This window comes from Plenodomus lingam, assembly GCF_022343315.1.
Source record: "Plenodomus lingam strain CAN1 chromosome Unknown contig_22, whole genome shotgun sequence".
NCBI lineage: Eukaryota > Fungi > Ascomycota > Dothideomycetes > Pleosporales > Leptosphaeriaceae > Plenodomus > Plenodomus lingam.
The window spans coordinates 820,625-835,827 of record NW_027093939.1 but is presented as its reverse complement, the minus strand read 5'-3'; the positions used below and the strand labels follow the sequence as shown (position 1 = coordinate 835,827).

The window sequence follows — 15,203 nt, the reverse complement described above, 5'->3', positions numbered from 1 at the left end:
GCCATCATATATGCAATAGAACACATCTGATCCACCCAGCTCATCATGCCCAGCTCATCCTTCACCCCGGCGCTCACTTGCGCACACTCTTACTAGCCTTGCCAACCACCTTTGCCAACTCAGCATATGTCTCTTTGAATTCCACGTCGTCCTCGTCCTTGCCAGCCTTCTTACTGGTCCGTTCCTTGGCAATCATGACTACACTTGTAGGCCTCTTGGTTGCGCTAGCCTCGCCAAGCTGCGCGCGTGACTTGATGTAGATGTAGGGCACGTTGTGGTCCTCGCAGAGCACAGGGATGTGTGAAATTACGTCCATAGGGGAGATGTCGGCGGCAATGACAACAATGGCAGGGGGATCGCTCAAGTCAGCGGACGTAGAAGCGGCAGATTTGCGGAGCGCTTTCACTACCTCTTTCACACCGCGGCGAAGGGTCTTGGACTTCGCGGCTATTATAATGCATTAGCTTTTAGTTTCGCGAGGATGAAGGTAGTAGTGCGGCGAAAAGAGGCTGGCTAGGAGGGAAGCACCAGCAATCAATAAGTTCGCGAACAGACTGTAGGAGCAAAACATACACTTCTTAACTGTCTTGAGGATCTTCTTGACTTCTTTCTCGTTGTCGGCCAGCGGGAAGGCAAAAGGCACGAGCGCGCCCTTTGGCTCCTCACCATCTTCCCCAGCCCGCACCAGTTGCACCTCTGGCGCCTTCTGAAGCTCGGCCTCAAGAGCATCTACCATTTCCGCGTCAACCTGGACCTTCTTCTCCTTCTTCTCCTTCTTGTTGGACTTGGTTACGCCATCAGTCTCACTGCGCTTTTCCTTCTTCTCCTTCTTCTCCTTCTTCAGCTTCTTTTCGCTAAGATCTTTGGCCATTGCGTGTGGGGACAAGTATTCAACAAAGAATACGTGGGCAAATGTAGAGGAATTTGTGTCGTGGAGTGCAATGCGACGGGATGCGATGTTGGAGATGCTGGGCTGGGGACCGGTCTCGAAGTTTTGGCGAAAAATGTTCGTTTGGAAGGAGCTTGGACCAGAACATTATCGATTAGGACTAGTCAACCAGCTGCTTTGAGGCAACCTTCTTGAGCCTTGAGGCATTGCTCTGACCAAGTTTCGCAGCACAATGTCTTCGTGGGATTAAATATTCGTGTCAATCGGTTAAACAGTTATCCAAGACATATGTTTGAGTACGGAACAGTTTCCCAACCCAGTATCCTTGCAATTCCGTACCTCCATATCATCAATCTACAGCAACCGCGCTTGTCTCCTGCCGTCGTGGTCGCAATGCAACTCAATACATACTATGTTATATGCACAAAAAGAGACTTGTAAGAAATAAGAATAATGAGATAAGGTATTAGCGGAGTCGCGTGAAAACAACGCCTGCAATCGCACCAAGTAAAGCAACAAAACGCGTGGGGCCAGCCTCCAGTATAGTCCAGCAGGTCCATGGGTATGAGCGATGAAAGATATTAGAAGGTTGCTGAAGAGGAGAGCCTGAGCTCGAGTGTGTAGGGATCTGGAACAGACCGCCCCTTTGCGCCGTACTGCTCGTCGAAGAGCTCGAAGCAGATGAAGTATGCCGTACGCCAAACGCCATGCCATGCCTTGATTGCACGGAAATGACAATATCTGGACACATGAGATAGTCCACAGTCTAGCAAGGAAACACAGAAATGAATAAAAAATTGAACAAGATGTCAAGTTGCAAGCCGGATGATGCAACGATCTAGTACGCCATTTGCATCTCCAGGACTTGCACGCCTCCAGTGGCCATTGGAGATGCAGACCCGGAGCGCGACGACATGGCGTCTTCGTAGCCGACAAGGGCTTGTGAGTGAAGCTTAAAGGCTTCGCCCATAAGTCTAGTGATACTGTGCAAATGTTAGTACTCAGAATAGTTGAAAGACTATTGGAATCACATACCCCCATACAACAACCTCATCAATCATACTGCCCCAAAGTCGGGCAACAGTAGAGCTCAACTTGGCACCATAGACGTCAACAGAGTCGTCGTCAAAGAGATTACGGAGCTTGTTGTACATGGCCAGCTCTTCCTCGGTAGCAGGCTCTTCATCGTGTTCCAGACGGTAGAGCCAAAGAGTGAGGATGACCATGAGATCCATGCCAGTGAGGGGATGTTCGATACTCCAGTTGGTAGCCGAAGTTCGTGCAACCCAACGGATTCCTTGTACAGCTGCCACTTCGATGCAGTCGAAGCACTCTTGAATGACTTTGATCATCTCAGGCGATCGCTGAACCTTGTCGCGAGCATTGGTCATGGCAGCGGCCACTTCGTATGAGTCGTGATAGCGCAGAGCTTCCTGAATCGACTTGAGGTCGACAACCAGACGGGCTCTTGTATTCCTGTACAAGGCCATCGCATTGAAAATCAAAGGATGTCCCTTGTGTGGTGCGCTCAATTGCACGACGACAGTCTCCGGTTCACACAACTCGAGTGATTTCTCCCAAGTCTCCAATGCCAGGCGAAGTTTGTACTCTGTAACGACATCTTGCAGGGCCTCTGGGCTTCGCTTGTGATACCAGACCTCGAGGAAGAGAGCGTTGATCATGACACGAGTGGCGAATGCACTGTAGCGTGCAGTCTCTCCTTGGAAGAGGTTGTCGTGCGCTTGGCGGAAGGTAATAATCTTGGATGCTGCTAGACTCTCACGCCATGCTTCATCATCAGAGACCTCCATCGTCCAGAGTGACTCTGACGACGGCAGCTCCAAAGTATCGAATTCATTGAAGCCCATGGCTGGGGTGTGGTTGTACGTCAGCGTTAGCAGACCAAAGAAGATATACACTGCATAATATGTTCGACGACACTGCTCATCTACTACCCATTCCTCGTGGTTAGGCTGGGCGCCGTCGCGGGCGTCAGCTCGGAGCTTGAGCTCGTAGCGGTTTCCAGCGACCATCTTGCCTGTTGTTAGTTTGTGCACAAAAGGCTGTCAGAGAACACTTACATTGGCCAGTAAACTCTTGATCGAGCATGCCCATTCTAGCCCCTTGGGATCTCCACTCCAGCTTGAGAAGATCATGTTCAGAAGCGTACTCTGCATGGTCCACAAGGGGCACTTGCGTGAGCTAAAGTTTTCCTTGTTCTGCAAGAACTGGTTGACAAGAACTTTGGAGCCAATGTGCAGCATGTATGCCTGATCTTGATCGAAGATGTACAGGGCACCTATGGACAGTACCGCCAGGAGCAATGGCGCCGAGACCTCTGTCGGGTTGAAAGTTGCTGGGTGCAGGAATGGCAAGTGATGATGGAACAGATCGAAATAGGTCTTGAGCAGACGGTTCAGTGTGTTCAAGCTGGGCAAATGGAACGTCTCGAGCAGTGAGTTCTCGCTGTCGTATTGTTTGATATTCTCATATATCCTGGCGCACTGCTCTTCCGAGTCGAGCTGCGGGGCGCGTGTCATCATCAGAGCCTGGTTGGGCCCAGGGGACTTGCGGTAGTCGACGGGCGATACAGGCCCCATCATCGAGGGATACGGCGACAGGGCACCAGGCGTACCGAGGCCGTTGCCACCGTTCATCGCCTGGAAGGTGGGCGCTAGAGTATCGTTGCCCGACATGGTGCGCTCCATCAGCGGTGGCAGCTGATGTGGATGCGAGGTGAGCGCGCTGGCGCTGTTGAAGGCAGAGTGCGAGTCTGGGGTCGACTTGGATTCCGACAGGGGGACCATTGAGTCTCTCCAGGGCATCTGGGGCAGCATGTTCTGGCCGGGCGCTGTGTAGGGGATGACGGGTTCCAGTATCGACTGGCCCGTGGTGGGCGAGATGCCGGGCTCATGGTGCTCGGGCAGCATCTCGGGCTCCTGGCTGGCCATGGCCTTGTGGTGGAAGTCCGTCATCAGCATGGCAGCGGCCTCGAGGTCTGCATCTTCCATGGCCTCGTTGCTGTCCTCGATCTGCTCCAGTGTAGTGGCGGCATTGGGGGCAGCGGTAGCAGCAGCAGCAGCAGCAGCAGCAGCAGCGGTAGCGGCAGCGCTTGTCACTGCGGTTTTCGAGGGCCCAGCGTCGGCCGTCTTGTTGGCAGAGCGCCGCTTCTGTTCGCTGGGCAGGGGCGCACCGCCGTCTTTGGCGTGAACGGTGCGGTCGTGTCGCAACAGGAGGTCGCGACGCACAAAGGTGCTGCGGCACTTGAGGCACTTGAAGGGTCGCTCTTTGGTGTCTGTGAGTGAGGGGCAAGTCAGCAACACTGTCTCTCTGTTCCCCGCAGCGCGACCACGCGCGAGGTCCCGCATCAGTAAACAGCTACCCCGCGCCAAACACTCAAAGCTCCATCACAAGGGCCACCGGGATGACTTACGAGAGCGTTCATGACGGCTGCGGTGCTCGCTCCTGCTGAAGGCGCGGTTGCACTGTATGAACTCAGTAAACGTCATTCCTACCCGACTGGGGAGGAGATCAAAAGTACATATTGGCATTTGTATTTTTTATCTACTACTTTGGCAGTAGTCGAAGGATTCGCCATGGGAGCAGATCTGCGACGGTGTTGCAGATACAGATACTGCCGTGGATCGATTGGGGTCGGCGCGCGTGGGTGTTAAAGCGTGTGGATGGGTGCGGTGACAGGGCTGTACGCTGAGTTCATTCCGCAATATGGGCATGCGAAAAACACTGGAGAGGCTGTGTGACGGACGGCGGGCAGTGAAAGGCAGGCGACCAGTGTCCGGTAGCCGTGTGTGCAATAAGATGGGACGGTGATGATGGATGGGTGGGTGGATGGATGGTGGCTCGGCTGGCTGCGCGAGGGCGGGATACGTTAAGGAGACCACTTGGAGGGAGGGAGAGAGAGGGGTGTGCGGGCAGCCAAAAACCAGCACGGGTCCGCCTCACCAGCCACCCCTGCTGCTGCTGGTCTGATTCATTACACACTTGGTACCGCTCACAACCACGTCGAGCGCCGAGAAGACCGTCATGTATTGGACGGTTGGCCACTTTTTTGTTGTTGTTGTCGTTGTTGTCGTCTTCTCCTGACTGTCACACACACATACACTGTCTCTCTCTCTCTCTCTTCTTCAGTTGGCAGTGGATGGGCGTTGGCTGCTCTTGCCAATTGTAATCTCATCAGAGCAACGGCAATGCCTAATTTACTGTACCTACAACAAGAGTACTGTGTAGTACCATACCATACCGTACCATACCGTACCACGCCACGCCACGCCACGCCACGCCACACTAAACCTGCCACAGCCATACATACAATACCAAATGTACCATAGTAGGTACTGTACCTAGAGTACTGTGTATCTTCTTTGACCACAATCTGGCGACGTGCGCTCCACTGCCTCCACCATGACCCCTCGCAAACACCCGCAGCCCGCTTCATGCTCCGGGTACACCCTTAGCATCTGGGACCAATTGCAACATGGCACACCGAGGACCAATTGTTCTTTTCGCGGGAGCTTTTCTCTGAAAGGTCTCGCCGTACCACGCGCTTCGGCGGAGTCGACCTCGCACTCTACCAGTTGTCACACAGCTTCAAGAAAAAGCGGTAAGAGGCTCGATACACTTTTGCCTGTTGCAGGATTAGACTACCGGGCGCTACTAGACTCGAGTTCAAAGATGCATCCCAGGCATGCGAAGCCTCACCGCCTCACCTACCTACTTCAGTCTGAGCATGTCGTCTTGCATGCCACTTTCCATACTGACTTAGCAGTCCAAACTTACCACGAATGATACCAAATGTCGCCCCTCCTGAGGCCTGTGCCCTTTCTATGACGACTGGGCGCGGGAAAAAGGGGCAACCCCTCGCTCTCATCTGACATGACGCCAGGCGCGCCCCTCCATCTTCAGACTTTCTCCCACCTCCCACAAGAGGCTGCCACTGCGACTTACACAGGACCTACCGGTAATTTCAAGACACCAGGGTGATCGCCGGCTGAGCTCTCTCGTTCCTGGGAACTCTATCCACTCTTTCGGGCCATGAATCCCGTTCCCCGGACCCACCGTCCACTTAGTGAGATCCACACATGCAGTAGGCCGCCAGACCTGACAGGAGAGCTCACACGTTGTCGGACAGCACGCCAACAGGATGTTTTTCCACGTGTGCTGAAATCATTGAAGAGCATTGGCAATCCACGTTTACACAGCACCTTCTAGTCTACATGCTCCCAATCGAAAGGCCTATCCAGCTGTCAAAATCTCCGACCAGCTTGCAACAAGGACATGCCCGCTGAGAAAGGACATGCCCCGCTTGCCTCCGTTGAGCCTCGCGTATGTACGTACATAGCACATAGCGCAGGATCCTGGAGCATGGCGAGACCCGCAAGGTACACAAACGGTGTCGCTATTCATGACAGCTCGCCTTTGTTCACCGTCATTTCTTTGACAACCATCAAGTCCACGCCTCAAAGGACGGCGTCAATGACTTTCTATAATGCCCCTCCATCTGATAGTGGAGGGGTACATGTCTCTGTTACCCCCCTCCCCCTCCCCCTCCCCCGCGCTAGCACCATAGTATGTCTCTCGTAACGCTTCTTCATTACAAAGCAGGATCGTGCTTACATGAGGTTTCAAATAACATCGGATGGTCTGTTCCCCACACACAGACATGGTAGGCCCTGGGCGCGTCCACAAGAAAACAAGTTAATTTCGGTGCCGTCGAACAGACAACACGAGCAGCCTTCTACCTACTGGTAGGTGACTCTGTACGCTTCAAACCCGAATGGCCATGTGCAGTACAACAGGAGCGCGTCGTTGCCGAGGACTGCATGCATCGATGAAATGGCATCAGCTACCCTGTCTCGATCTCTGAATCTTGCATCTCAGCCCTCCGACGCCGTGTCGCTTCTCGGAACAAGCAGTTCGTCAAGCTCCGTCGGTGGTATGGTGGTTACATACATCTTCAGATTCTTCACGCACCTCCACGTGTGCTACGACCTGCTGAGGCCTTTGCAATACTCTACCGTCTTGCTTGTTTCTCGCCCTGCAACCGCTATCAAGAAATCCTTGCCTCAACAGATTGTCACAAGGTCACATGGCATTGATGAGTGAAGACGGCCCTGTAGTCAGCTACAAATCAACCGCATCAACTATTGACCCACCACACAAGTTAGGGCCCGCAAGCCGGTGTTGCAGGAACCTGCAAACCCTCCTTCCGCTTCCACGCGACAACCGATACGTCTTTGAGTTTGGTGTTGGTTCTGAACTTCCATCGGGCCTTTCCAGATCCGGTTGTGTGTCAGTCACCGCCTGCCATCAGCCCACCATGCTCACTGCCCACTGCTCACTCCAATAGTCTGCGCAGTAAGATGTCGATTGACAGCCATGCTAACACAGTACAACTTCACGCATGCTGGGCCATACTGGACACGGTATGATTTACCATTCTGGCCTGGGAGAACTTGGCAAGGGTTTTTTTACGCCTTGCATTAGGTGCTGCATTGAGATGTGGTCTTGCGAAACTGCTGTGAAATTGCGTTTCCTTCTCCCTATCGTGTAGATGGAGATTTCCATTTCAACAACTTGGGTTTCAAAGGGCAAGGTTGAGTACTATAGTCGCACGAGCTCACCATGCTCGTCCAGAGTCCAGAGCCCACCCAGTCTCCGAACGCCGTACTCTAGCACTTCACAATTCCACGTGGAGAAGTGATCTGCCCAACTTCCTGAAAGGTCTTGTTCGGGAGTGTAAGGCCGAAATGTGCCACGAGTCAAGCAGTGTTCTAGATGGACACACCTGAGGGTCCTCTTGTCCCCGCTCTTTGATCTCTGATCAGATAGCAGCCGGCCTCATCAACCGGTTATGCACAGTACATACACGGGGCATTCCAGGTGGGGTTTTTTTTACACGGTTCAGACCGCCAGCAGATTGCCCATCAAAATACCTCAATGGGAGGGGTTGTTTTTTTGAAAGATGCGGTGAACAGCTTAAGTCTTCTTTGTGCAGACGAGCCTACCAAGTTTCTTTGAGGGTCAGGTAGGTATGGTCGACATTACCGTGTAGAGGTTACCTAGCCCAACTACCTACCCAGCCACCAGCCTCGGCCGCCCTCCCATATGCATCAGGCCTGAGAGTTGAAATCATCCTACTGTGTGCTTTATAGGCAGGCATCATATATAGACGCGCATGTATGTGTGGAGGGCAGGGCGGAGTCCAGAGTCCAGAGTTCAGAGTCCAGACGATAGCGGCGAGCTCAATGCTGCCGCAATCAACCAAGAGGGATGGTCCCGGTTCTTGACACTACCTATTAGCTGCTTTTGCCCTTTCGCATTGATACCCCATCCAGAGTATCACGTGCCGTCCCCACAATCAGGCTCACGACGCCTTGCAGCGACTCGCCCAGGTGTTGCAGTCTCTTCCGTTCCAACCTCTCTTTTGCTGGCCTTGAGGCAAAACAAAGTGCCCGTTGCGAGATTCAATTCGCTGCGTCGCTCAGCTAGGCGCGGATGCGAGGTCTAATGTCCAGCTTCTAGCCCAATAACAAACCCCTCCACCCTGGCCAGAATACGCGGAGACAACCTCACGAATCGACCGCGTTGTAAGAATAGACGGCCCACTTTGCGACCGCATCCACATACGTCGAGGGCTGCTGCAGAGGGTTTTGCGCGCTTACCAGTGAACACAAGGTTGCTGCTGTCTGCTCCCCTCTGGTCCGCCACGGGACGGTTGCGCCTTCCACGATGAACGGTTTCAACGGCACCGTCTCGCCTGGCGGCATGTACGTGAAGGCGCTCTACGACTACGACGCCGACGACCGCACCAGTCTGAGCTTCCGACAGGGCGATATCATCCAGGTGATTACCCAGCTCGAGAGTGGCTGGTGGGATGGAGTCATCAACGGGGTCCGGGGCTGGTTTCCCAGCAACTACTGTGCCGTGGTACAGCGGCAGAGCGAGGACGTCGAGGACGATAGGAACGGTGCAGAGGCCGACGATGACCACGACACGCGGTCGCTGGGCGGGACCGACTACACCAACTCGGACACGGAATCGCTGGGCGGCAACGAGACCATCCTGCCCGTCGAGCAGCACAATGAGGCGAACAAGGAGGATCAGGCTGCCTACTGGATACCCCAGGCGACACCTGATGGAAGGCTCTTCTATTTCAACACCCTCACCGGCGTGAGCACCATGGAGCTGCCCCTGGAGGCGCCTGGCGCCAACGAGAGCGGCCCCCGCGACCGCGTCAACGTCTTTATTCCAGAGTCGTCACGACCGCCCGCCGAGGCCTTTGCCTCTGGCTACAATGTCGATGATACCGACGATGAAACGTCTGCATCCGACTTGGAAGGCCCCAATCCCAAGGGCTCGTACAGCTCGCGCGTAAGTATTGTGTGCTACCGTGCACACTACGTGACCATACCTGGCGAACAACTACTAATAGGGACCACCACAGACAAGGCATCGCTTATCCGACGGCCTCTCATCAGCGACCTCCATGGAGTCGATGAACGCAGGGCTACCCGGCAGGTCTTACGATGGGGTTGGTATGAGCTTTTCGGCTGCAGCCATCCCACCCACTGGTACCACGGCCACATCCTTCGCGAACAGCCCAGCTGTGGGTAGCTCCAACGGCACCTCTCCACAGTCGCGCCGATATTACGACGATGTCAATCCGGTCCCTCTGACCTGGAATAGAATGGTAGAAGACATGCGCCGAGCCGTCGAACTCTATCGACAGGCGATCAACAACAGTGCGCGCTCAGAATTCGTCAAGAGGGCAGAGGACATCTCTGATCACATGAGACTATTGCTAGCGGCAGGCTCAGGGACCACCGACAATCATTCTGGCAATCCCTCTATCATATCTACTAACAAAGCTCTTTATCCTCACTTCAGGGAAACCATGTCGCGCTTCTCTAAACTCGTTTTATCTTCGCACATTGCAGCATCTGACTTTCCACCACCTGATTCGTACTCAAAGTGCTTAAAAGAGGCGGATGGTGTCCTGAATGGGGTGTTTGGATTCGTTGAAGTAGCCCGCCAACAACGCGGCGAAGAGATCCCAAGGCTTGTACCTGGCTTTATCGTAGGCCCAAAAGCAGGAGGTAGCTGGCAAAACAACGGTACAGATGCTCGAGATGGCGGCTCCTCGGTGTCTTTTATCAATCAAGAAGACTACGATCCGCCCATAGAACCTACGATCAAGCTCGACTTGCGCGTGCTGGAAAGGCTGGAAGAATACAAGAAAATGCTCGTGTCGAGCCTCCGCCGGCTAGACGAACACCTGGTGATTCGAGACAAGATTGTCACACATCAACGACACCGGATGATAGGCGATCAGATCTGTAACGCGACAGCAAAGGTCTTGGACATATGTAGACCGTGGCTATCGACGATAGAATCGGTGAACCTGTCCTCGCTAAACTACGACAGTCATGGACAACAGCTGAGTGAATTCAGCATTCAGAAGCAGAAGGCCTATGATGTGGTTGCGGAACTTGTGATTGCCTGTCAGGGAGTGGCAGCGCCATTGGGAGATGAATGGGCTGAACTTCGGGGTGATTCACTCGAGGATCGGATCAATGCTGTGCGCGCTGTCTCGCGAGATCTCGAAGCCACCGCTGCGCATCAATTTGGACTGCTCCAGCAATTGTCAGATTCCATGCCCCTGGCCGACATGGTTTCTCGTAGCGGAGACGATCCACGAAGATACACAGATTCAGAGGTACCGATTTCGCATGCACGTGGACCTTCAGGACTCCAGAGGCCTCTACTCAAGGACTTGCCACAGTCGCAAACTTACAGTGAAGGCACCCACCCAGGCTTAGATGAAGGAGGAAAAATTGAGCCCATCACTCGGGGAGTCAACAGCACCAAAGTCGCAAAGTTCTTTGGTGAAGTCCCCGTCATGCCACCCGCTGCTCTTGAGGAAACCCCAGAATACCTGAAGCTCGATCACGAAGGCGAAATCTCATACGATCATAAGTCAATTCCTCCACAACTGCGTGGGGGTACATTGGCAGGTCTTGTGGAACAACTAACACGACATGACCGCCTTGATGCAGCCTTCAACAATACATTTCTGCTCACCTATCGATCCTTCACGACTGCTTCTGAGCTGTTTGAGATGCTCGTGAAGCGATGGAGCATACAACCGCCCCATGGCCTCGACAAGGAAGATTATCAAGTTTGGGTGGACAAGAAGCAAAAGCCCATCAGGTTTCGTGTTGTCAACATTTTGAAGAGTTGGTTCGACAATTTCTGGATGGAAGGCAACGACGAGGAAGCAAAACTATTGATTCAAAGAGTGTACAACTTTGCAAAGGATCACGTGGCAACGACGAGCACTCCTGGAGCAGCTCCTCTGATGACATCGGTTGAGCAGCGCTCTCGTGGCCCAGACATGCCAACCAAACGGCTCGTACTCACTTTGAGCGCCCAGACGCCGCAGCCAATTCTACCGAAGCACATGAAGAAGCTAAAGTTCTTGGACATTGACGCGACCGAGTTTGCCCGTCAACTCACTATTATCGAATCGAGACTGTATGGCAAGATTCGGCCGACCGAATGTCTCAACAAGACATGGCAGAAGAAGCTGGTGCCTGGCGAGCCTGACCCAGCAGCGAACGTGAAGGCTCTTATTCTTCATTCGAATCAATTGACCAACTGGGTGGCGCAAATGATTCTCACACAACAGGATGTCAAACGAAGAGTGATTGTTATCAAACATTTTGTCAACGTTGCAGATGTAGGTTTTCCGGTTGGCGTTGTTTGCTTTATGCTTGGCTGACAGCTACCCAGAAATGTCGCCAACTCAACAATTTCTCCACGTTGACATCCATCATCTCGGCGCTTGGCACTGCGCCAATCCATCGCCTAAACCGAACATGGAGCGCTGTCAACCAGCGATCGATGGGCGTGCTTGAGAGCATGCGCAAACTCATGGGTAGCACTAAGAACTTTGCGGAGTATCGGGATACGCTACACAGAGCGAACCCGCCCTGCATTCCGTTTTTCGGTAAGCGGCTGGCCATCGTCATCTAACCTGTCGCTAACCAAGACTTAGGCGTGTATCTCACTGACTTGACCTTTATCGAGGACGGCATCCCGTCGCTGATTAAGAAGACCAACCTCATCAATTTCGCCAAGCGGGCGAAGACGGCGGAAGTGATCCGCGACATTCAACAGTACCAGAACGTGCCGTACCCGCTACAGCCAGTGCCCGAGTTGCAAGACTACATTCTCACCAACATGCAATCGGCGGGCGACGTGCACGAAATGTATGAAATGAGTTTGACGGTGGAGCCGCGCGAACGAGAAGACGAGAAGATTGCAAGGTACACCCCGCACTACTTTCGCTGATTATCATTGACCTTCTTCTGTGTGTTCTCGAGGAGCGTAGAGCACTAACGGACGATCTAGGCTTCTCTCCGAGTCTGGATTCTTGTGATGATACCCCCCCCCCTCCCACGACGCCATCGTTTGGGCTGCTGCTGTTACTGCTACTGCTACTGCTACTACTATATTACCACGACAAGGGCGTGAAAAGGAGCGTCTTTTTGATATCTTTGATTGTTTGCCTGGCGTTGGAATGGGTTGTTATATATGCGTGGGTGCAAGACAAGCGGCAAGCGAATGGGGTATGAACAGGCATGTTTGGGTTACCGTAGATTTATGAAGGATGGACAAAGGTGCGATCATGGACTGCAACACTGTAACGTCGGATGATGACCTGGGAGTATGGGCACCGGCACAGCACGGGACGTGGTCAGACTACGAGCTGAGGACAGCACAGCACAGCACAGCACAGCTCGAGCCACGGTCGAGAGACTAGCACGTACAGGACGTACGTGCATAGTAGCATGTACTATTACGGCCATTATTACATACTAGGGACATTTTGAACCCCATGATCCCGTGTCCACGAATAATCATTCCCTTTTTGGGGGGAGGCTTTGTCGTGAACTCAATCACTTTGTTGTTGTTGTTGTTGTTGTTGTTGTTATATTTTTTTGGGGGGTACATACCGCATACAGGGCAGTGTGTACGGTAGGTATACACAGTATGTAGCCATGCCAAGGATCCTCCCCCCTTCCCCCTCCCCTTCCGGACGCAATTTGTGTACACCGTCCAACCAACCTCCCCTGCCCCCCCCCCCCCCCCACCTTTCCTCGTGTCTTTTAGATTGCAAGCGTCCCAATGCGCGCGAACCCCATTCCCATTTCCGTGTCGTATCAAGGTGCGAAGACTGCAAAATGGCCTAAATAAGAATAATAAGAATAAGAATAATAAAAATAATACTAATGGAATGCGGCACCTTGAGCATGGGCTTGTGGTTAAGACTGTGTGTGTATGTACCTAGGCTGGGCTAGGCTGGTTGGGGTTTGGGCTTGGCGGGGTTTTTTGGGTAGGTAGAGTAGTGTGGGCGTGCGTCGGTCATGTCGTGTCGAGTGGGAAGTGGGATTGCGATGGGCGGTTCGTTGGGGAAGGCGAGGTGTTGCAGGGTTGGGTAGTGGTTTGGGCTTCTGGGGTGGTTCAAGTGTGGATGGGTGAATGTGAGTATGGTTCTGGATGGGATGGGATCTGATGGATACTACGGTGTATAGTTGGTATCATGCCGTGTATACCATGTCATCATTGGAAAAAGGGTGCGCGGTGCTCGCGTGATCGGTTCAGGCCCGATGGACAACCACTGACCACAGTAGAGACCGACTTTGATTTCGTTCGAGGCCAATGCGGATCTTTTATTCGTCGGCTCAGCTCATGCATGGGAGGGGGGTGGCGGGCAATTTGGACACACGAAGCAATGCGCGCGTGGAGTTTCATGTGGTTGGTTGAGGGGCGAAGCGAGGCAAAGCGAAGTGACAAGGCGAGAGGGACAAAGGGTGGATGGGGATTGGTTGGGTGATTTACATGTGTAGGGTCTTGTGAACTGGGGAAAGGGGCGGGGGGCTTTTCTTTGGCTGGGTGATGAGATGATGAGATGATGATGATGGTGTTGTTGTTGGTGGGATACCATGTCAGACAACCCATGGCAGATGAGGTGCCAACAGGAGAGATGGAGACATGAGGGGTGATGACTGATTCGGTTCGAGGCAGTTCGCAGCAGACGGGTTGGTTAGTGAGCGGCAGAGGCGCAGTGGCTAGGCCGAAAAGTAGTTTTTTTGCAGACTTGGTGCGTGTTTTGTTGATCAGGACTCGTAATGGTAGGTGCTAGAGAGAGAGAGAGAGAGAGGGAGCGTGTGTGTAGTGTATGTACCTATGGTAGCTAGCAGTGGACTTGTGTAGGTACCATGTCGTACCGTCTTGTGTCGAAATATCAACCACGCCAAGCGACCAAACCAGATCCCACCTGCACCACTCTGGCAAAATAGACAGACGAGAGGGGAAAGCTTGGAAGGACGGAGTATGCAATGACAAGTGACTTGGACTGACTTGGTGGGGGAGAGGGAGAGACAGGGCTGTCACTGACACTACACAACATCTAGGTGTCTGTAAGCAAGTACCGGTACTCCAGCCCTCGTGACCCAAAGTAGGACGAGGGACGAGGGATCTTCGTCTTCCTGTCCCCAACCAAGACGTGTTCTCATCCAAGACGTGTTCTCATTTCACCTTGTGCCTTTTGTGTCTTGTGCCCTCTTTTTTCCCCAGAAAACAGGCGCGGACGGATGAGGCGGGTGCGCAGGGAGACGTGGGATCGTACATGATCTGTATAGGTAGAGTAGGGGGCCCTTGATCGGACTTTATTTCGTGTCATGTACATACTGTGTCATGCGATGTGGTCGTGTGCTTTGCTTTGCTTTGCTTTGCTTTGCTTTGCTTTACCCGGCTCTCGTTGCTTTGGTACTCCACTCTCTTCGTTGTACTCGGCTCTCTTTGGTGCGCATTCCTGTTTCGCTGCTGGCAGTGCATTGTCTTGGTCTTGCATGTCGGCTGCCATGTTGGACGGTTAGGTTGTCGCGGCCACATGCACCCGCCCGGCTGCGCCAACGACCACAATGCACTCTGTAGTGTGTACATGTAGGTATTGTACTCTACTAGTAGCATGTATCATCTGGGCTACACGACCGAGTCCTACATAGTACATGGCAGACAAGGGGGACCTGCTCCCCGGGGGGTTGATCATTCCGTCACCAGCACACCCACACTCACACCCACACTCACACCCACACAAATACAAATACAAATACAAATACAAATACACACACACTAGACTCGATGCTCAGGTGCACGCAGCAACATGGTCGTCCATTTTCATCGTCCCATGGTCTCCTTGCGCCAGCCAGTGCACGCCCAGTTCGCT

The 15,203-nt window shown here is 53.2% G+C and overlaps 4 protein-coding genes across 4 annotated transcripts; 2 read left to right on the top strand and 2 right to left on the bottom strand.

The window, feature by feature from the left end:
• Nucleotides 1-73: 73 nt before the first annotated feature.
• IAQ61_005653 (uncharacterized protein) lies at nucleotides 74-1,859 on the bottom strand (the record flags this gene model as incomplete). Its single annotated transcript, XM_066096876.1, has 3 exons — nucleotides 74-447; nucleotides 574-1,022; nucleotides 1,735-1,859. The coding sequence occupies 3 exons, from the start codon at nucleotides 1,857-1,859 to the stop codon at nucleotides 74-76; spliced, it is 948 nt and encodes a 315-aa protein (XP_065953227.1).
• Nucleotides 1,728-4,487, bottom strand: IAQ61_005652 (uncharacterized protein; the record flags this gene model as incomplete). Its single annotated transcript, XM_003839909.2, has 5 exons — nucleotides 1,728-1,872; nucleotides 1,925-2,922; nucleotides 2,971-4,184; nucleotides 4,323-4,374; nucleotides 4,431-4,487. 5 exons carry the CDS (start codon nucleotides 4,485-4,487, stop codon nucleotides 1,728-1,730), a joined length of 2,466 nt encoding a protein of 821 aa, XP_003839957.2.
• A 1,784-nt stretch (nucleotides 4,488-6,271) lies between these two features.
• Nucleotides 6,272-7,012, top strand: IAQ61_005651 (uncharacterized protein; the record flags this gene model as incomplete). The annotated part of the gene is made up of 2 exons (XM_066096875.1): nucleotides 6,272-6,421; nucleotides 6,659-7,012. 2 exons carry the CDS (start codon nucleotides 6,272-6,274, stop codon nucleotides 7,010-7,012), a joined length of 504 nt encoding a protein of 167 aa, XP_065953226.1.
• Nucleotides 7,013-8,638: 1,626 nt separating this feature from the next.
• On the top strand, nucleotides 8,639-12,350 carry IAQ61_005650 (uncharacterized protein; the record flags this gene model as incomplete). The annotated part of the gene is made up of 5 exons (XM_066096874.1): nucleotides 8,639-9,280; nucleotides 9,354-11,648; nucleotides 11,702-11,918; nucleotides 11,967-12,237; nucleotides 12,323-12,350. 5 exons carry the CDS (start codon nucleotides 8,639-8,641, stop codon nucleotides 12,348-12,350), a joined length of 3,453 nt encoding a protein of 1,150 aa, XP_065953225.1.
• Between the last annotated feature and the right edge of the window lie 2,853 nt (nucleotides 12,351-15,203).